Genomic DNA, 22519 nt, shown 5'->3' with positions numbered 1-22519 from the left:
AGACCAAGACTTTGGTACTAAATTAAACCTAAAATTCAGGTCATAACCAAAGTTGTTTGTATGTAAGGCTTGTCATACCTCAGGGATCCATTGTGACACCCGATCATTATATTTTTTTTAATTTTTTATTTAAAGAAAGAAAGAAAATTTTAAAAAAAATAGAAAAAAGGTAGAATAATTCAGAATTCAAAAAAAAACATTAAATCACTAGTAGATACAGTACATTTTGTCATCTTAAAAGCAATTGTTAAAGTTACAAAATCAAAGCTTAAAACTTGGCTGGACACTCAAACATTGACAGTGCAAACCATTCTGTTCAATTATCTAACAGAAATTTAGTGATATGGTCATCTATTTTATGCACTTATACATACAGTTATATCCTTTAGAGCACTTTCCTTCCCTTTCACTTTTACAATATCTATTATACTTTTTGGATCTTATTACTCTAGATGTTTTTAATATTTTTCACACTAGAGAGACAATGTGATATTTACTAATGTGATTTTTATGCTTTTCACTTAGATCATTGACCCATTTTGAGCTAATTCATGCATATATTTTGACATATCCTGGAGCTGAAAGTGTAGCTCTGTGGTAGAGAGCATGTTCAGCATGTGTGAGGCCCTGGGTTCAATCCCTGGCTCCACAAAAAATAAATAAATACAAACTATAAACATAAATGAGAGGTGTTTTTTTTGGTTTCTTAGTTTATGTTTTTCTTTAATTTTGTATGTGGATATACAAATGTTTAAGTATCATTTGTTTAAAAGATTAATATTTCTCCGCTAATTGCCATTGAAATTGTGTCAAAAATCAATTGGTCATATTTACTTAGTTCTGTTTCTAGGTCTTTGCTGTCTTTCTACTCATCTACTAATCGAACTGTCTGTTCACCCTTATCACACTGTCTTGATTTGGTTTGCAGTAACTTTAATACCTTAGAAGCAGTGTAAGTCCTTCAGTTTTCTTTTTTCTAAAATGATCTTTCTGTTTAATCTCAAATTTCTTTCACATGAAACTCAGAATTAATATATTGATATATACAAAAACCCTGCTGTGTAGTTGGGTGTGCTGGCATACGCCTAGAACCCCAGCACTTTGCGAGGCTGAGGCAGGAGAACTGCAATTTAAGCCAAGGTTTGATAACTTAGTAATTTAAAGAGATCTTGTCCCAAAATGAGAACTTAAAAAAGGGGGAGGGACGTGGATGTAGAGGAATGAGAAGTCGCTAGGTTTATTTTGGCCCAATGTACCAAAATAAGTACATAAATACGTAAATAAAACTTGCTGCAGTTTTGAAGGGGCAATGTCCATTAGAGCAATATGTAGAGAATTCATATCTTAATGAATTTTAAGTCTTCCAGTTAATGCCTATCCTGTGTTTTTCCATTATTTGGGCCTTCTTTTTACTTTCATCAGCTTTATTTTGTAGTCTTCAGCACACAGAATTTTCAAGCACTTGTTAGATTTATACCTATGTATTTAAGAAGTATCATAAGTGCTGCTTTTATATTATACTAAGTGAAATACAAAATCAGAAAAGGATACACATGGCACAATTCCACTTAGAAGTGGCATGAAAGAACTGCCCAACACATATAGGCCGAGAATACAATGAGGGTGGTCAGCATGTGGGAAAAGGAAATGGGAGATTGTTTCTCAGTTAGTATGAAGCTGCAGTTATGCAAGTAACACACAGAGATCTGCTGCATAACATCTGCCTAGAGTTGGCAGTGCAGTAGAATGTACTCCAAAATTTGTTAAGGAGATAGATCTCACTCTATGAATTTCTACCAAATTAAAAATCAAGACAGTGGAACATAAGGAAACTTTTGAAGGCTAAACATAGGTTTACTGACTTGATTTTAATGATGATATATGTTATAGCTATATCGAAACTTACCTAATTGCATACATTACGTATTTGCAATTCTGCATAAAATTAAATCTCAATAAATATTATAAAAATCAACTTCAAAATATTAACTGCCGAAATTATCAAAATACCAATAATTTCTGGGCCCAGTATGGAACTTATACACTATGACAGTGAGCATTGTGCTGAGAAAAGCGAAGAGCTATTTAAACCGTCGGTGGAATTTTTACTTTGACAGTGATTCTCTGGTAACAAAGGTGGCTTTATAGCTTCCTTTTCCCGATGTGCCTTAAATAGGACTGTGGAAAACAAATATCCTTGCCTTGTTCTCAACCTAGAAGAAAACTATTCTTCTACCATAGTTTTATGTATGGTAATATATTTTGGATTTTCATAGATGCTCTGTCTTAGGTTATGAGAATTAGCTTTTATTCTTGGTGTACAGAGGCACTTTTAAAAATCCTAAATGATACTGGCTTTTATTAGATACTTTTTGTATGCCAATTGATATGGCAATGTGGTTTTCACCTTTAATATATTCTATTGACTGATTTTTAATTTTGAATCAACTTTGCTATTCTGGTATAAGCTCAATTTAGGATGGGTTATCCTTTTTAAGTCTCTAAGATGGAGTTGATACTATGTGGGTGAGAACTGTCCCATTTCTACTAACAGGTGATACTGGTCTGTAGCTCTCCGCACTGCCTTTGTCCAGGCTTGGCAATGAAACAGATGCCAACCTCATAAAATGAACTTAGAAGTATTTCTACCTCCTCTATTTTTTTAGATGTTTTGAAACAAGGTCTCATTAGATATCTCAGGCTGGTATCGAACTCGTGGTGATCTTCCTACCTCAGCCTCCTGAACGCTGGGATTACAGGCATGCTCCACCATACCCAACCGCCTCTTCTATTTTCAAAAACAGTTTATGAGATGATATGGTACTGTTTCTCCATAAAATATTTAAAAGACTTTTAAAAATGAGCCCATAAATACTTGGAGGTTTCTTTTATTGGATATTGTTAACGATGAACTTAATTTATCTAATAAAAAATACAGTATTTCAATTACTTATTTTTCTTAAGTGATTCTTCTGAGGATCTTCTGCCAGGAAATTTGTCCATTTTATCAAAACTGTCAACTGTATGAGCATAAGGTTTTCCATGTTAATCCCCAATAGTTTCTTTAATGTTTACAGTATCTGTAGGGATTCCTCACTAATCATTCCTGATACTAAAAATGAGTCTTCTCTCTTTACTTGGTTAATCTGGTAAAAGACTTATACCAATTAATAATTTTTAGATAGAGCTTTTTTCCTTCCTTGATATTCTCCAACAACTTCTTGTATTCAGTTTTAATGTTTTCTGATATTAGCACTAAAAGTTTAGTTTTGCATTCTGCTTGCTTTATATGTACTTTTCTTTTGTAATTCTAGTTTCTTGAGTTAAATACTCATATTACTAATGTGAGTTACAGAAACAATATATATTAGAAAATGTCCCCCAAAACACTAGAAATAAACCATTCACATGCCTGCCATTGATAGCTATCTTTTTCCATCCAAAAACATTTTTTGAGAAAATTAGCTCATTAGAAATTAAGCTGACTGGTTATAAGATACCATGATTTCTGTCCTTGGTGGCACTGTCCACTTTTTCTAGCCTGATATCTTTATTATTTTGAGAGTACTCAGTTGATTACAGCATAAGTCAGGATGCATAAAGCATCACTGTGAAGAAGATGGCCTATAAGTGATTAATTTCCAAGCCCTCATTCATGTGTGACACACTCATCCACACACCACACCCCATCTAAGTCCTGGCATCACACACCTCATGTTGCTGGTACACTCCTGCTCCCTGCAAACACAGGCAAAAACACAGTGCCTTTCCACTGCTGCCTGGAGAAATGTCTTCCTTAATTTCTTAAGGAAGAAATTAATCCTCAGTACTCGGGATTTAGCCAGTTTTAACCTCTGTGTTGAGGGAGACAGGTTCAAGTCTTACTGCCCCTGCTTTTTTACTCATGTTTGTTGGGAAGCATCTTGAAAAAAGGATGATAGCAGCACTCTTCACATGGTTCAGTTAAATGCGAAATTACTGAATGATATAATACCCTTTGGAAGAATCCAGTCATTGTGATACAGTGAAGTCATATACAAGGCTCCTATGAATGAAGAAACCAAACATGAAGCCTCACCACACAGTTATAGAGAAATTTGAGCACAAGGCGGAGTCTAGATGGGAACACTCAAGAAGGAGCTTAGGGGGCCTACTCACCTTGTTTTGAGCCTAGTTTGAGAAGAGGTCCTTGACTTCCTCAATATTCCTACTAGATACTGTGGTGGTTTTCTGTCCATCTTTGTAGTGTCTGCGCCTCCTAGTGGTCTACACAAGGTGTCCTGATCTGTCTTTCTAAACCCTTCCTCATAACACTAAGAGGTCACAGCTTGGGCTTTGTTGGGTGTAGTGACCCAACCCTGGGGTGCAGGGGCTTAGGCACCACAGAGCACCATCAGGGCAGGTCCACAGGGAAAGGGGTCTGATGAAACGGCCAGGTTGGTCTGGTTGGAAACTTTCTATTCACTCCAAAAGAGCCTGGCACACTGTCCTGCCACCACTTCTCATCTTCCAAAGCACCAGCGCTATGGATGACATGAAAAGCGGAGGGCATTTCCTCCCTACTTTGCAGACAGACCACGTATTCACTGCTACATTCTGTTCTCCCATCCCCCATCCCCTAGACTGTAAGTTGGTACCTGAAATCAGTCTAAGCTAACCCAGAGGTGTGATCAGCCCACTTCTCCTACAAATTCATCTGGGCACCTTGAAAACTATTTTTCTATTGACTGCTACTAGGAAATAAGTCTTCTCATCTCATCTTCCCAGTTGCACTAGTTTTGTGTGCTGGTGTTTGAAAACACTGGCTTCATCCTCTTCTGATTTCTGTAAATAAACATGCTCTAGTGGATATCCTAGTCTTGTTTCCAGTCCGTGGGCTTCCTCCCCTAAGCAGGTGCAGCACCCAAGCTTCTGTTTCAACAGTGTAGGAGATAAGAATTTGGTAATTACGTACTAGAAGCATGTGGGGTTTTTGCATACCCCACAAACTTTTAATGAGCCCCTACACTGCTTTCCACAGTGCCTGTACTAATAAGAAATGAAGAATGGTACGTTCTCATATTTTTCAACATCTAGTCAATGAAACAAAATTTGTGCAAAGGCCTCCATATTGAAAAGGGAGAAAAAAATAAAACTATTTATAGAAAATAAGAAACTGTACCCATAAATTTCTTACATTAAAGTGCTCTAGAGCTGATGATATACTTTAGATAGTCACTGGACTCAGGATCATTACACTGTTGTAGCTTGGCATACCGACTTCACCTAGAACCCTGCATTTAACTAGTGCCCTGTACTTAACCCTGAAGAGGTATGCCCAGTAGGCATACCGACATCACCTAGAACCCTGCATTTAACTAGTGCCCTGTACTTAACCCATGGGTACAAGTCCCATGAAAAAAGGAGAATAATCTGTATCCACAGGAGAAAAATTAGTCTGCTCAACAAAGAAGCAGGATACAGGTGTCAACCAAAAATTAATGTAAGATTCTAGCTAAATTGTTTCCAACAGGATGTCTTTTTGTGACTCTCTATTTTAAAAGTTTTGTAAGTTTCCAGTTCAGTGTCACTTGGTGGGACTCTGAAACAGGTCCTGAGTGGTTGCTGAGCTCAGCTAATTAAATCCCAAATTTATCAATTTGGTTGCTTGTATTCCTATATTGCTCAAGAACTCACTTCAATACTTGCATTTTTCTAATGAAGAACTGGAAATTGATATTAAACTATATGGTTTAAAATAAGATTAGAAAGTATGAATTAAAGGAGATGAAGAACATCTGTAAATTGAGAAATATGTTTACATAAGAGATAATGAAGATCTAAAGAAACAGAGAAATATAACCGATTATTGCCCACATGATTTAATATTATTAAGATAAATAATTCTTCACAGATATCTTGGTAAATTCAGTGAGCTCCAAAAACTCACAAAGTCTAATTTTCATAAAAACTTCAAAAGACCTAGAATAGCCAAGGAAATCCACTGAAAGATGAAGGAGTTTCCCTAATTCATTTCAAAAGTGGTAAGATAAGCAGGGAAGTGAAGTTACTTTATGCACATATCAACATAACAGAATGAAGAATTAACCACATACAAACAACTAATTATGGTGAAAGTGTAAATGTAAATTACAGGAGAGAAAAGCGAGTCCCTTCAGCAACTGCTTCTCAAGGCAATGCATATTCATATGTGAAGAGTAAATTTGGGTCCATACTATATGTCTCTTTATCTGCATCAATTAATATTAATAATAATAATCATTTCCTTATTATATTGCTCATGGCTGAGAGAAAATATCAGACCCCACAAGCATAAGGAGGAGAGGTTTATTCTGGGTCATAGTTTTCACCCAAGAAGCAAAGAGAAAAGTGAACGAAATGCAGCCTTCCACTGCTGCTACAAGTGGCCCACCCTTGTCACCAGGCCCCCATCCAAATGGGGGGGGGGCTATGGGAGGAAGTGTAGATATGAAGAATCGAAATTCCTCTCCCCGGTGAGAAGCAGACACAGCAACAGAAACATTGTCAATAATGACATTGTGATAGTGTCATCTGTCACATTTGAACTCTGTGGGCAGGCAAGCATTTTGGAAAGCCACATATACAGTATTTCTTTTGCTCAAAATATGTTACTTTATTTTGATTAATGAGCATGAATTATACACACTATTTGAGGAATTCCCGGTGGCACTTCATCACGTGACTACAGGGCACACTCATCACACCAGGCCTTGCTGTACCCACTTTGCACCACACTCTTTGCAAGCTCTGACAATCAGTGCTGGACATTCCTGCTGACTGGTTAGAGGCTTCTCTGTATGAGAGAGAAGAGCTGTACTTACTCTTATGTGCCCAACTTATTTCATTTCAAGTAATGACCCCAGTTCCCAGCAACTACGACTTACACAAAGTCAGAGTTTTTGTTTACAGAAGATAAATCATAGAAATCTCTAAAAACAAGTCTAACAAAAATCATACATTTTTTTACAGGCAGATATGAAACTTTCTAGAAAGATGCAGGCCAAAGAATTCTGATACAAATACAGCAGTATGCGGTGTTTATTGAAGAACATATGATAAAACTCTCAAATTCCCTTAAATTCCTTGTACGTCAGTGCTTTAACCTTAGACAAAAAGTTTGGCTATTTCCCAGCGCTTCCTGAGTTAAACTTGGAAAACAATAAAAGAGAGAGGCAATAAAGAACAGCAAATATACAAAGCAATGAAACATAAACATCGAAGCATGAGGAATCTCGGGAGGAAACTAACAACCCAGTACCTGTGTTAGGATGAGGCAACGCAGATGCGGGTCTGCACCAAGGTTGCATAGATGGCTCATGACAGCAGGAATGGAAGGAAGTTTTTATACTCCTGCCTCTGCAACACTCCAAGGTCTCAGGCAACACTTCACCCCGGATATGTCAGTGGCCCTGGGGAAACATGCGGGCAGTGAGAAAGTGAAGAGTACAGCTCAAGAGATTGTGCTGATCAGCACCTGCACCCATCCTGGTGGGTGAGGGCTGATGTTCAAACAACTATAATTTAAGAAACATAAAGAATTCAAGGTAAACAGAAAAAAAGTATAAGCATGAATCATGCATAGTAACCATAGTTATTCTATGATCAAATTCAAATCTTTTTCCTTCTGCCCCAGGGGACCCTGAGATAGATTCTTCTAGTGAGTTGAACATTCTCAAGGGCATAGAGCATGGTGGTATACGCTGTGCCAAGAACCAAATTGAAGATCTCTAGGGCAGACAAAGGTGACCTACAGAATCCAGTTATTCCCCTTCTGTCACACCCTAGGAACAATGATGAATGTCATATCTACTGACCTTTACCTCTTGGGGTCAGAGAGATGGCTTTTTTTCTGAGGTGGGTGCTTCAGGTGAGGGCAGTGGAGAGAACCCCAGCTCTGTTAGGGCTTGAGGTGAGAACAGAAGTGGGAGTGTGGAAACCCCATTCTACAGATACTATCACCAAACAATTCAGACATGCTCTTTAGTCATTTCTGTACTGCCAGGAAGGGTTTTCAAGTGAGACCCAATTAGGACTCAGGAGGCTTAGAGCCATCATCTGGATTTGAGGGGAACAGACTGAGGTGCATAGAGGACACAAGTCCAGATTTTGCCAGGAATCAAGTTGAGGAATGAGAGGGACAGACAGACAGACAGAGACAGACAGAAAGACAGAGGAGAGGAGAAGAGAGGAGAGAAGAGGAGAGGAGAGGAGAGGAGAGGAGAGGAGAGGGGAGGGGAGGGGAGGGGAGGGGAGGGGAGGGGAGGGGAGGGGAGAGGAGAGGAGAGGAGAGGAGAGGAGAGGAGAGGAGAGGAGAGGAGAGGAGAGGAGAGGAGAAGAGAATGGGGGCTGGGAGACTCCTCTTTGATCACTGCGTCAAATTCCAAGCATGTTGTTGGATATGGGGTCCACTGACTGCACCTCATGGGGTTAGAGCAACAGGAGAGCCTGTTGCCAGGTTCAGGATTCCAGTGAGACAAACAGAGCAGGTGAGGTTCAGTTAGGGATCATCGTGATGGGCTATGGGTGGAGTACAGATGTCCCAACTCAGAGAAAGTTTTCCTAAGCACACTGTATCATCCTCTCTTGTCAGCCCTAAACCTCTCAGGGACAGATTTTTTAAAATGAGGTACAGATTTAGGGTGCTCTGTGAGATAAAGCCTTGGACACTGAGGATCATAATCAGGTGAAAAGGGGTCTGGGGTACTGGCTCTGTCAGGAACCAACATGTTGATCCCTAGCAGTGAGGGAGGAGCCTAAAGAATTCCTTTCTGCTCCTGCTGTCAGCCCCAGGACACCTCGTGTATTTCCCAGGATGTGACACACACTGACTGCTACTGCTTTAGGTGAGAGCCAAGGGAGGTCCTCTACTTTGCTTCAAGCTTCAGGTGAGAGGTGTGGGGAGGGCTGGCTCAGTCAGAGGTCACAATAAGGGGCTGTGTGGTAAGTAAAGAAGCCCCATGCCAGGGAAAACTTCCTGAATGTAGATTTACCCTGTTGTTAGCCCTGCACTCCTGGGAATTCTCTAGTGAGGTTTTAATTTTGCTTCAGGAGACAGAGAATGCAGAGGGAGAGCGTTGAGCTGAGGGTCTGGCCTCAGGAGGAAAGAGTGGGGAGGTTGGAGGTTCAATTCAGTCAAGTTGAATGCTGTGGGAAAAGTGAGGAAGCTAGAGAGAGGTTTCTACAACATTCTAGCACAGCACCTGAGGTGGTGCAGAATTCTCAGGAGAGGACCCTTTTCTCCTCAGTGGGAACTGAGATTCAGAACCTTTCACTATGGACTTCACTTCAGGTGGGAGAAGCAGAGAGGACCTGGGCTGAGTTAGGTCAAGAGGAGGCCCCGAGGGCACAGTGAGGAAGCCCCAAGCCAGGCACAGGATCCATAAACAACCCATATCTGCCTCTGTTACAGCGCAGCACCCTGGGGATAGGAATTTTCAGGCCATTACACTCTTTTACTTCCGGGCACCAGGAGAGGAGAGACAGAGCCTTGCTTTGAGACCTGCAGCAGTGAGAACTGGGCTCAGTTAGATCACAGCCGGAGGATGTGGGTCTCGGTTGCATTTCGATGTTAGTGTAGCGCATGGTGAGTGATATGGTCTAACTTCCACCTTCTGTATGGAGATAGACAGCTTCCCCAGCACCAGCTGTCTAAGAGGCTGCCTCTCCTCCAGGGAAAGCACTTGGCCCCCTTGTCAAGGGTAAGGTAGCTAAAGTTTCTTGGTGGTGTTTGTGTGCTCTATTCTGTTACATTCATCAGGAAGTTTATTTTTTTGCCAGCAAGATGCTCTTTTTAAAGTAATGTTTGTATTTCCCTTTGAGGTCCAGGACTTTAATGTTTCCTGCCTTGCCCTTGTTGCCTAGGATTGCTTTAGTTGTTCTAGGTCTCTTCTGGTTCTATATGCTGGTTAGAATTTTTTTCAACAGTTCTCTGAGGCAAGCTGTTGGCATTTGGATTGAGATTGCATTCTGTTTGTGTACCGGTAGTTTTGAACAGATGCCAGTTTGACTATATTTATTCTGTCCCTCCAGGAATGGGATATCTTCCCATTTTCTGAGAGTCTTTTCAGTTTACTTTTTATAGTAGATAGAGGTCTTTCACCTTCCCGGTTACATTAATTCCTATTGCTATTGTGAAAGGAATTGTTTCCCTCATTTGCTTCTCAATCATTTTATTATTAATGTACATGAACAGCATTGAGTTTTGTGTTTTGACTTTGTATCTGGAATGCTATTTAATTTTGTTATTGATTTTTGCAGGTTTTGGTGAATTTTTTGGGTCTTTTGAATAGACAGTCATGTCATCTTCAAATAATGAATTTTATTTTCCCTTTCCTTTCAGTGTTTCTTTCATTTCTTTCACTTTCTTGACTGTCCTGATTAATGTTTTAAGATTTATATCGTTCAGGAATGGTGACAGTGGACGTCTTTGTCTTGTGTCCCATTTTACAGGATAAGCTTTCTGTTTCTTACCATTTAATATGAATTTGGCTATTGGTTTTTCATAGATGGCATTTATGATGTTGAGATGTGATTCTTCTAGTTTTTTGTTTTTGTTTTTGTTTTTTTTGTTTGTTTGTTTGTTTGTTTTTTGTAGACTGGGTCTTGCTACGTAGTTCAGTCTAGTTTTGAAGTCATTGTGCACCCCAGGCTGACCTTGAAACTGTGACTATGCTCATGCCTCAGTCTCCCGAGTCCTGGGATTACAGGCGTGCACTACCATACCCAGCTGAAATATGGTTCTTTTATACTTATTGTTTTAAGATTCTCATTATGAATGGACATTGGATTTTGTCACTTATTTGTTCTGTGTCTATTGAAATGATCATACATTTTTGTACTTGCTTTGTTTATGAAGTTTATTAGATTTTTGATTTGGGCATGTTGAACTATCCCTGCAACCTTGAAACGAATTCTACTGGATCATGATGTACGGTTTTCTAGAGGAGTCAGTACATTCTGTTGCTGTTGTTTTATTGAAGGTTATTAAACAGGTTGTCTGTAGTTTTCTTTTTTGATTGTATCATTTTCTGGTTTTCAGATCATGTAAGTTTGTTGCCTGGAAGGACTTGTTGGGGTACTGCTTCCTATTCAATTTCACTAGAAGTTTTGAAGAGTATCATCATTAGATATTCTCAAATGATCTTCAAGAATTTGCCAGTGAATCCATTATAATAATCCATTTTCCAAGTTGTTAGTTTCTACATAAATTCCTTACTGTCAACTGACAGATGCTAGATTATTTGGGATTTTTATGGTTTTCCCTCGCTTCTATAGCACCCACTTTCAGTAAACTTTTAATTTCCTGGATTTCTGAATGAAACATATTCATGGACTGTAATTCTGTTAAAGAATTATATGTTTAATACGAATTTGGCTATTGGCTTTTCAGAGATGGCTTTTATGAGGTTGAAATGTCATTTTTCTAGCATTTTTCATGTTTAGCTGGGTTTGTGTTACAGTCACTTGAAAGTTCTTTGCTCATTTTGGTCATTACTTCTGCTATCTGTGTACTTACATCTTACATGATTCAGCTGACTGCCTCTTTGATATATTTTCTAAATTTCTCTATAATCCATTCAAATATTTTGGGTGTGTGGCTTATGTGTTGTCTTCCTTGATGCCCTCCAGATTGGCATCAAGGAGTTGGGAGTTTGAGGCAGAATTTTCTGGACTTCTCCTATGTTTCACTTGTTGTTTGTTTTGTTTTGTGTGCTAAAGTTTATTTCTCTTAGAGTGGAAAGACTTTGGTGCTAGTACAGAGATCCATATAGTTAGTCTGCTTATCAGAGATGTACTCTGGGCACAGTTTAGTCCGTTGCCTCTGTCCTAAAATTTGAGCACCTCTGATGACTTGGGAGGGTAGGATGCTGTGTGGGTTGGGCTGACACCAAGTTGTCTGGAAATGTTCCTAGGAATTGTTAATGTCACAAAGGTGATGTTAGCATTAGCATACAGAGAACATTCTTCAATGGCAACAATTACGTGATTCTGTTGAGGACTAGAAGGATGTTTGTAGAATTATGTATAGATAATACAAAAAACTACTGAAAAAGGAAGATAATATAAAAAGGGAGAAAAGAAAATAAATTATATGCAGAATACAAATAAGGAAATATTAAAAGGAAAAGGAAGGGAAAAAAACAGGTAAGTTAAATAAGAATAGTATTTTAGAAAAAAATATTTCTCATTTTGCATGAATAGTTTCCTTCCAAGATCCAGAAACTTGGAATCTTGCTGTCCCTGAGGAATCTGCACATATCTGCATGGCCAGAGGAGCCAGCGCAGCATGCTGGAAGGAGGCTGTCCTGCTCAAGGAGAGGCCAGGCCCTGGTGCGTGTGCCTGTTCTCAAGTCTCAGGGTCAGCAAGTGGCAGCCACACTTACTAGGCCTTTTCCTCTTCCTGTTCATACCCCTGATACTCCCAGAGGAGTTCCTTGGGCTAGGACAAAGCAACGTCCCCAGAATGGTCACTGTGTCTTCTCTCTCACTCTACCAAAGCCTCCAGTCAAAGGAGCCAGTCCTGTGAACACTCAATCAGGCAAGAAGAGGAGGGCCCCCACACCTTGCACATTGCATTATCCATCGTATTGTGCACAGTGTGTTACCATATGACATTATAGCTAAAGTGCTGTAGACCCTGCTCCTCCAGTATGAAAAGGAGCAGCCAGTTGCCAAAGCGGAATTTATGTGCAGTGCAGGCCACGACCTGGAGAGGCAATTCACTCTGATCCTCAGGGAAGTCTGAGAATCCATTGCATGTGTGTGTGCTGTGGCATTAATGCGAGAAAAGTGGATCTCTCTCAACAAACATGTCCTTGTCCCTGTCTTTAACCTCACTTAAATGGAATCCTGAAGAATGATATCCAAATCACTCCAGAATCAAACTTCTGCTATTCATCCTGTCTTTTCCTTGAATGGCAAACCTGCCAATAAGGAGAACATAAGGGAAGTACTGAGAACAAAGGAAAATGTTACCTCGGGGGGAACATTTTGATATTGGGGAGCCCTAGACATTCATCAGTGGGGAGTCGGTACATCTAGAGTATGGGAAAGTGCCCAATAGTGATCCCTGCTCACTAGATAGGAGGATCCAAATCATGCCCAAGTCAGTATGAAGAGACTGAGAGCAGAGCATGAAGCTGTCTTTGCAAGAGGTAGAGGCCATGACAGGGCAAAGTTCATGTCTTGGACAAAATTGTTCACAACCCTATCACTATCTTAGCTTTTGCATCGGTGTATGTGTGTTTCTGGAGAGCTGGAAATTTTCTAAGCAGTAAGAGCCAGGGTAGGAGGAGAAATATAGTGCATACCATCCTGATGGCCATTCTATATGGGTTACATGGAAATGGACATAGTTTCTTTATAAATTTTGAAATCTCAGTCAATTTTTGCAAAATCAAAGTAACTCGCACATCTCATTTGAAGAAAGATATTGATCTCACATTTGTAATTAGGATTATGATATTGATGGTAATTGTGATTTTGGATGTGAATGTGATAATGATCACACGTGAATGTTGCTCTTCAATTCCAAGTGTAAAAGGCTTTACACTCTGTTGTAAAATCAGCTGAGAGATCTTTATTTTTTTTGTGAGAAAATAGGACTGGAATAAGAATTTTCTTGGAAATGTGGAAGAAATTTGCATCAACTTAGATGACATAAAGTCTGGAAATAGACATAAAGATAAAAATCAATTTATGGCTTTTCATTTCTTTTCATCTGTTCATCTATTATGTAGGTAGAGATAAAGATAGACATTTGGTTTCTTCAATTACACTAGAGAAATGTACTATCAGTAAAGAATTTCATCTGTTCATAGACACATTGATCCCCAAAGTCTCATTGCACATGTGCTCTTTGGAGGGCCCTGTGTCACTGGTGGAGATTCAAGTAAAATAGACTCAGCAGCATCAAAGCTACCACATATGGTGGTGGAATCCAGGAGATACGGCTATATACCCAAGGACATACAGGACCCAAAACAGAGCACTAAAGGGGTGAAATCTAGCACAGGGTAACCCTGGGTGAGTGCCAAGCCATGGAAGTTTGGAGCTTAGGGTAATTGCCATTCCTTCTGCAGGAGTTGATTTTCATGCAACTGCATAGTGGCAAGGGCCCAATACACAGATGAGATTTCTTGGGCCTGTGATAAAATCCTTAGAGAATGGAAGACTGCTCCAAGCAGAGCTTTAAGCTTTTGGGTGAAGCTGAGAGGAATCTTCACCTGGGAGAGACATGTAACAAGTTATACTACACAAGACAAGAACAAAGGGACTTATCCCCAGCCTCTGCAAGGATTTCCTATTAGAAATCATGGTTTTCAGGTGAAGGGAGGCCTTAAAGTCTTTGTCCCTGTACTATGCTGTCTGCTCTACTGTAAGGGAGTGATGATAGTGGACTTCCTTGTTTTGTTTCTGACTTTAAAGAGAAAACTTTCAGCTCCTCCCTATTTAATATGACTTTGGCCATTCATTTGTCATAGATGTCCTCTATCTGATTGAGATAAGGGTTTCCTGTAACTGTTTCCTTCAGAAGACCACAAAGTGCAGAGGCGTGCCGGAGCTCTCTGTCGAAGCTAAAGGGAAGCAGAAGGGCTGTACAGGGTGTGGCCGCAAGATCACAGATGGCTACCTGCTGAAGATGTTGGAGAAGTACTGGCACAGGGACTGCCTCAACTGTACCTTCTGTGATTGTGCCTGGCAGAGATGGGCTCCACCCTCTACACTGAGGCCAACATCATCCTGTTCCATTGCAATAACCTGAGGCCCTTTGGTAATCCAGGAAACTGTGCTGCCTGCACCCAGTAGATCCCAGCTTCTGAATGCTAATGTGGGTCATGAAAACGTGTCACCTCCACTGCTTCCACTGCCACCTCTGCAGCAGGAGCTTTTGCATAGGAGACAAAGTCTTCCTGAAGACCAGCATGGTCATGTCTCAGACTATGAAGATAGTGAGCTCAATGACACTTTTGAGGTTCAGGTTCAGTAACATCCGACACCCAGCCTCCAGACCCTTTCGTTCTTCTGCCCCCCTGTCGAGCCTCCTGGCTATGCCACTCAGACACTCTGCCACCCCAAGTTGGCCAGCTGCTCTCCTGCCAAATTAGAATGTTTCCATTGAGGAAGGGAGAGAAGCCCTTCCCCTCCTGCTGCCACCCCTCTTTGTGTTAACTCTCCGGACACTGGGCTGGTCTGTACAGTCTGCCTTCTGTATGTAAATGAGAATATTTGTTTTGTGAGAAATGTAAAAGAAATCATGATTAGAGTTGAACTTTGTCAGATGTTTTTCTGCATCTATTGAGATGATCATGGATTTTTTTCTCTTGGTTCTTTTAATGGGGTATATTAATTTTGGATTTGTGCATGTCGAACCTTCCCTACATTTGTGGAATAAACCATATTTTATTATGATGCATGATTTTTAATGGTTTGTTTCATCCTGTTTGCCAGTATCTTATGAAGGTTTGTGCATGCTTTGTCCAGGAAGGTTATTGGCCTGTAGTTGCCTTTTTTTGCCTGGCTCATTTTCAGTTTGGGATCACAGTAATGCTCACTTCCAGGAATGACTTCGGGAATCCTGCTTCCCACTTAGTGTCATTAAGGAGTTTGGGCTGTATTGGCATTAGATCTTCTGCAATGTTCTTGTGTAATTCTACAGTGAATCCAGCAGGATGTGGTGTTTTCTTAGTGGACAGTTTTTAAAACAAATTCTTTTGTTTCATTGACTAATAGTTATCCAAAATTTTTATATCTTGTTCATTTTGCTTACAGCGCTCAGAAGTATCAGGGAATTTGCACATTTTTTTCTCAGTTCTTCAATTGATTGGTTTTTTAAAGTAATTACAAATCGTCTTCAGAACTTGACAGTCCACTGTAATTTGACATTTTTAACTGCTTCCACCTCGGTCTGTCATTTTCCCTTGTTTTCATAAGAATGGCAAGGAGTTTGTCCATTTTTCAATTTTGTTAATTCATCCAGAGAACCAACTCTTCAATGTATTCATTGTAATTTTTTAGTCTGTGCAAGGACTTAGAAAATCAATGCCTAGATTTTAAAGTCCAGAGAAACTCAGGATGGGGGTGGCCTCTGGCTATCAGGGCAGAGCCCATTCCCTTCCCATCTGAGCTCAGAACCTTCTGAGTGTGTCTTTCTAGTGTGCTTCCTGTTTACAGCTGTTTCCTAAGACTGTCTCTCACCCAGTTACTGTGGGAGGATAACACTGGGAACCCTGATGTGTAGCTGTCTCATGGCTGTTGTTAGGTTCAGGTTCAAACATTTAACTCTTCCTGGAATGGAACCCAAGCCCAGGCACTCGGCAAGGATATGGTGGGCACCTGCACGTGTGTTACCCACCCACTCACGTCTGTCTATGGGAGCAGAACGCTATGCTGTCCCTGTAGATCACAGGAACTGCCAGTCCGTTGCCCAACCCTCTTTTCTCCCTGGGACCTTTATGGGTTTCACTGTGCTTCTGCTTCTTCAATTCCTTTCCCAAGAGCCAGGAATGAGGGCCAAAGGTCACTGATTTGTCTCTGTTTCCAAAGTGTAGTCTTTCTCTTCAGTGTCTCTGTAATTTTTTGTTAGTACACATTTGCAGTCCACAATGATCACATTCATCCCAAAATATTTGTCTGTGTACATAATGCATCTTAATTCATTTATTGTCCCCTCTCCATCCCCATTTAGAGACACTCTATTTTCTTTTTTTAATTCATGTTTTCCTTTAAATCTCTTTCCCCTTCTTTCTCTCTGCTCTTCTACTACCTCTTGTTTTCCATTCCTATTTAAACAGGTTTTTCCTACTTCATTATATTTGTCACCAACTTCATTCTTTGTTCATAATTCGAGTTTCTAACAAGAGAGAAACTGAAATATTTGTACTTGTGTATCTAAATTATTTCACTTAAGATTATGGTCTCAAGGTGGATCTGTTTACATAAAAATGTTTCGAATTTGTCCTTCTTAATAGCAGAGTAGCAATATGTTGCATTCAAGCACAAATTTTTTATCTATTTTTTGTTGATATGCATACTGTCTGTTTTTACCAGCACAGTTTATAGTAGCTAAACCTCGGTAAGTTTCTGTAGTTTTCAATGTTCCTGTCAGGGTTTTCCGCATTTCTAGTAATCTATTTCTTTTTTTCTGCATTCCCAGTAATCTATTCTCTTTTTTCTCTTTATGAATTATGATTTTCCAGAGTCTGGATTCCAAATATTGAAGAGAGTGAATTGCTGTTGGTCACCACTCTGCTCTTTTCAGCACCGGAGGATTGAAGGTAACCCAAATCTCTAAATGAAGGGATGTCACATGGCCTGGCTTCCTGTTATCAGCTTGGATTTCCTAGTGTGGGTGGCTGTATGTAAACTGCTCACAATTGTCCTAAGTGGGTGGAAATGAGAGGACTCAGGGAGGTGAGGATCTTGTTCAAAGGAGAGACCACAGTTTAGTAGAGGGCACTATAAATGGCTGATAAATGTAGGATTCCAGGAGTTGACAGATACAAGAGAGGCCTCTTCCTGAAGACTGTTGGTGTCTGCAGCCTAGAAAAAATAGACTCACAGAGTCTTCCTGTTCCCTGGGATGCTGTAACCGTAACCGGCACACTTATTTCAAATATGGTTAGAAAGGTAGTCTTCAGGGATATGAAATCTTGGTCTCAAAGGTAGAAATCAACTCATCTCAAGTGTCTTGGAGATGAAAGAGTGCCCACTCCAACAGGAGAAAGGTAGAGACATGACAAAAATGCATAGGGGTTAACTTACTTGTGTTCCCACGTACTAGGACATGGTACCTGACATCTGCAGTTTAATGGAACAAAAGTTTATTTGAACTCACAATTTATAGAGTTTTCAGTTCATAGTCAACTGGCTCCAAGGCAGAAGAGCAGAGTGGTAGGACCTGATGTGAGGAAAGCTGCTCCCCACAACTCTTTCAGAAATGTAAGGTAGAAGGAGGACCCAGAAAAGAAGATATAACCTTGCCTTTGACATGCACAGAGACCTCCCCCATTTCTAAAATGCCACAACTGTTCAGAGCAAGTCAAATATAAATACCCAGAATGCAATCACCTTCAAAAGATCCTGTCTACGATCGCATAGAACTCTGGGGGAAATCTAGATTAAACCACAACAAAGGTCTTGAACCACAGGAGAGATGGGCACAGTTCTTGCTTTTAGCACTTGAAGTCTCCATGTAGGTGTGAAATGATAGGTGTCTGCACATATCTTTTGAAAACCATAGCAATCTTGGGGAAGATGAGGGACTCAATCTGAGATGACACCTGCAGGTTGACACAAGAAAGTCCATCTGGCCAGGAGACATACAGTTCCCATGTCTCACAAGGGTCAAGGTGAGGATCCCAAGGAAGGATGTTACGTACCCTTGACCTGAACACAGACAGGTGAGTGGTCCTCTGACAATGGATCTGAGCCTTCATTCATCTCAAAGCCTAGGCAGGGATGTGAGGTTGAGCTATTCTCTTAGTTCTGGGTCATTGGGATCAATGAGCTGAAGGGCTTGGTTTAATAGGGCTGGAATAGGGGCAGCAGAATTAAAACTCGAGGGTCTGTTAATCATCTTTGTGAAACACAGCGAAAGCCCCTACCTGAACACAAATCACTCTAGCCTCGACCTGTTCCTTTTTATCACTGATAGCCAAACCCAGGGAACATAGGTGGGCTCACTAACTACACGAGTATCTCACAGTAATATTGGAAGGATTTAAAGAAGTTGGCCCCAAGTCATCGCAGAGGGAGTCTTAGATCAAACATTTATCAAGGTAAGGATGGATAAGTTTCTCTTTCCTAGGGCACATGAATCCCACTGAATTTGTCTACCCGAAGGCTGCTGTGTCCAGATGTGAATGCCCTTGGTTTCTTTCCTTCCCTCGAAGGGAGTTGGGCACTTGTTCTGAGAATTTTTTTCAGGATAACAAAAGACTTGAGTCCAGGCCCTGTTCAAGGACAGCTGAGGGTCATAGGTAGCAGAGAAAGGGCCAACCAACAAGAAAATTGTGGAACTCACAGAATCCAGTCTACCCTTCCTGTGTGGCTGCAGAAGCAGGACTGTGCTTTTGGCCTGCAGCCCGAGGGCCTCCACTACTCTTATGGGAGCTCCAGGAAGCAAGCAGTGCTGGTCTTGGTGCAAAGCAGTATCCTCAGGTCAAAGCAGAGGAGGTCCCGGCAGGATCAGGTGTCAACAAGAGGTGCCTTCCCTACCTTTGTGGAAGGCGACAAGTATGTTATCCTCAGATGAGAACACTAATAGTCTCCCTGTCTCTTCCAGGCACCTGCATCCTAACATAAAGCTCTTGTTGTCTTCATAGAACATCATTGCTTCCTCTGCATCCTCTTCCTCCTATCATTATCCAGGACCTCACCAAGAGAAGAATCAGTACTGGGACACCAAGTTGTCCTCAGAAGCCTCAAGGCATCTTCACTTCCCCGGTTGTCATGGCTTCAGTTCAAAGAAGTTTATCCAGTGACAGCTCCAGCAGTGAAGAATTTGAAGTTTCTGGCATCTCTCTGGACATGGACACACCTGAGATTTTGTGCCCTATGCTTCTAGATGATAAATTATATAAATTGGTACAGTTCCTGCTCCACAAGTATCAAAAGAAGGAGCGGGTCACCATGGAAGAAATACTGCACAATGTAGACCATGATTACCGTGAGCACCTCACTTTGAATTTCAGGGAATTCTGTGAGTGCATGTGCGTGGCCTTTGGGATTGAGATGAGGGAAGTGGGTGCCCCTAGCCAGAGATACGAGTTTATCTCAGTCTTGGGCCTCACTTACAGTGGGATACTAGATGATGCTGACCAGATCCTTCCCAAAGTCAAGCTCCTGATACTCATCTTGATTGCAATTTTCATGAATGGCAACTGTGTCAGTGAAAAGGGCCTAAGGGAACTCCTGACAGATAGGAAGGTATCAGGTGGGAGGCGGTACATGGTTGTTGGTGAACCCTGGGAATTCATCACAAAAATATTGGTACAGAAACAATACCTGGTGCGTCGGCATGTGCCCGATAGTGATCCCGATCAGTATGAGTTCCTCTGGGGTCCAAGGGTCCATGCTGAGTCCAGCAAGATGAAAGTCCTGGAGCACTGGGCCAGGCTTAATAGGGCGTCTCCCAGGTCATATCCACATCTGTATACAGAGGCTTTGAGGGAGCAGAAAGATATTGTCAGAGTGATTGAGGGGAAAGAAGCATGACCAAGACAGGTAGTGCTCTACAAGCATGTCACTCGCTTAGTTACCTGTGAAATGAATACCATTGTTATTTTGTGTTTCTATAGAGGAGAAAGTTTTCTAAGTAGTGAATGGCCGGGGCAAGGAGCAAAATACTGTGCATGCTATTTTGATACTCTTCTGTTTGATTTACGTGGAAATGGACATGTGTTTTCTTCTTTTGAATTCTTGTAACATTTTGAGTAAATAAATAACTTGCACATCTTCTTTGAAGAATGAAACTGATCTCATGTGCGTGTTTATTTTTGTGATATTGACGTTTGTGATTTCTGATGTGGATGCCATTGGATTTTGGTTTTCCATTCCAATTAGTCTTTACTGGTTTATCAAACAGGGAAACCTTTCATTTTACCTATGATAAAACAGGAGTAGACTAGGAATTTCCTTGGAAATATGTAAATATTGATGTAAATAACATCAATTTAGATGAAGCCTAGAAATAGACATAAGTACGAAAATCAAATGTCAGCTTATTTCTGTTTCACTGGTGATCTATACTATGAAAAATATATGTACCTGACTATTTTTACTTTCTCCAAATACAGTAGAGAAATTTACTGTCAGTAGAGAAGCTTATCTGCACACAGAAGTATTGACCCCAAACCTTTACTGTAGATGTGCTCTTTCAAGGGCCCTGTGTCTGCAGTGGAGAAATGAATATATTATCCTGAGAAGGATTAAAATTACTCCATGGGATGGGGTAGTCCAGCAGTACCACCAATGCCGGAAGATAGAGATGTTCTCAAGGACTAAAGGCCCTTAAAAAGAGCCTTGAGCAAGAGGGGTCTAGCAGAGAGCAGCTGTGGGTGAGTGCTGAGCAAGGAAAGTCTGAGGCTTGGGGTTCATTTTGCAGGAGCTGATTTTAATGCAATGCAAGGTGGCCAAGGCCAGACCCCCCAGACCAGGTGTATTTGGCCTGAGATAAAAACCTGAGAAAAAGGAAGACTACTCTGAGCAGTGCTTTTATATGGTGAGTGAAGCTGAGAGAAATCTCTTGGTACAGGGCACAAACCAGGGAATATATACCCAGCAGCTGCAAAGATTGCCTGAGAACTAAGGATGAGTGTTAGGCGCAGAGAGTCCCTGTTGTCCCTGACCTAGTACCTGCTCTCTGCTGGGAGTGTCCACATTCCAGGGTCTCTCAGTGTCCAATTGACTGCTTTCCTGGGAGACATCTTCTCGAGAATCCAGTTTGCCTCAGTACTCATACAAAGATGAAAAGTAGAATGTGACCAGCCACACTGGCCAGTTACACAAGTGGTCAGATGACTGCCTGACCAAGTGCTTCTTCTCCAGAGCCCCTCTTTACTGTTTGCACCTGTCTTCCTCCTGTTCTAGCCAATTTTTACCTTGTGAAGAATATTATGCTAGTGATACCTAGAAATGTAATTTTGCTTGAAGTTTCTTAGAACTGCATCTGTGCTGAGCTGGTTTTGTCACTAGAACGGCCAGGGTTTTAGGCTTCATTGTCATAGAGGCCTCAAGAGCTCCAAGTCTAGATTTTTTGAAGGTGATTTGATTGAAAATTGTTTCAGAGAAAGAGAAGCTGGCAGGAAGGGGAATGTGGTTCTTCATCCAAATTTCAGGAGCTTTGAGTTGGTTGGTCTTATCAGGAACAGACTCTCCAATAAGCAATCAATTAATACATACCATTGAAGATAATATACTGGATGAAAGCTTTTTTTTTTTTTTTTTTTTTTTTTTTTCTTGTACCAGGGATTGAACTCATGACTGCGTGCTTGCAAAGCAGGCGCTTATGCCGCTGAACTGAATCCCTGGCTGGGTGAAAGTTTAATCCATGGCGGTTTGTCATGCTTTTCTGTTTAGTTTCCGAGGGCGTTGAAACTTTGCAGGGAAATACACAACTCCAGAAAAACATCATAGTATCTGAGCATATGACATTCCTAGAACCAGCTGAATATCACCAATTAATTAATATACGCCAGATATTCTGGTAGGTATTGCAATACTTTTTTTACATTTAACTGATCCTAAAATCAAAAACATGTGTTTTATCACTTTTATAGTTAAAGAACTTGAGAACTACTGTTCATGAGAATTTCTCAGGATCCCTGTGTTGTAAATAACAAGATCAGGAGTAGATTCTTATGTGAGGTCACCTTTCCATTCATTGTTCCCAACCTGAACCCAACTCTATTTCTGAATATATTTCTATACTCCGAAAAAGTTTTTAAAATATATTTACCAGGCTGAGGGAATACTGTGGGCCCAAGTCACGGAATCC

At 40.7% G+C, this 22519-nt stretch overlaps 1 protein-coding gene and 1 pseudogene across 1 annotated transcript; both read left to right on the top strand.

The window, feature by feature from the left end:
• The first annotated feature begins 7418 nt into the window (after positions 1-7418).
• Positions 7419-15010, top strand: LOC100716138 (rhombotin-1-like; annotated as a pseudogene).
• Positions 15011-18390: 3380 nt separating this feature from the next.
• LOC101787047 (melanoma-associated antigen 10-like) lies at positions 18391-20238 on the top strand. Its single transcript, XM_005001202.1, has 3 exons — positions 18391-18422; positions 18949-19257; positions 19347-20238. The coding sequence occupies exons 1-3, from the start codon at positions 18391-18393 to the stop codon at positions 20236-20238; spliced, it is 1233 nt and encodes a 410-aa protein (XP_005001259.1).
• Positions 20239-22519: the final 2281 nt, after the last annotated feature.

This window comes from Cavia porcellus, unplaced genomic scaffold, assembly GCF_034190915.1.
Source record: "Cavia porcellus strain 051 isolate PalLab524CR breed Dunkin Hartley unplaced genomic scaffold, mCavPor4.1 scaffold_3, whole genome shotgun sequence".
Taxonomy (NCBI): Eukaryota; Metazoa; Chordata; class Mammalia; order Rodentia; family Caviidae; genus Cavia; species Cavia porcellus.
The sequence above is the reverse complement of the archived record's forward strand: the minus strand, read 5'-3'. Positions and strand labels throughout refer to the sequence as shown.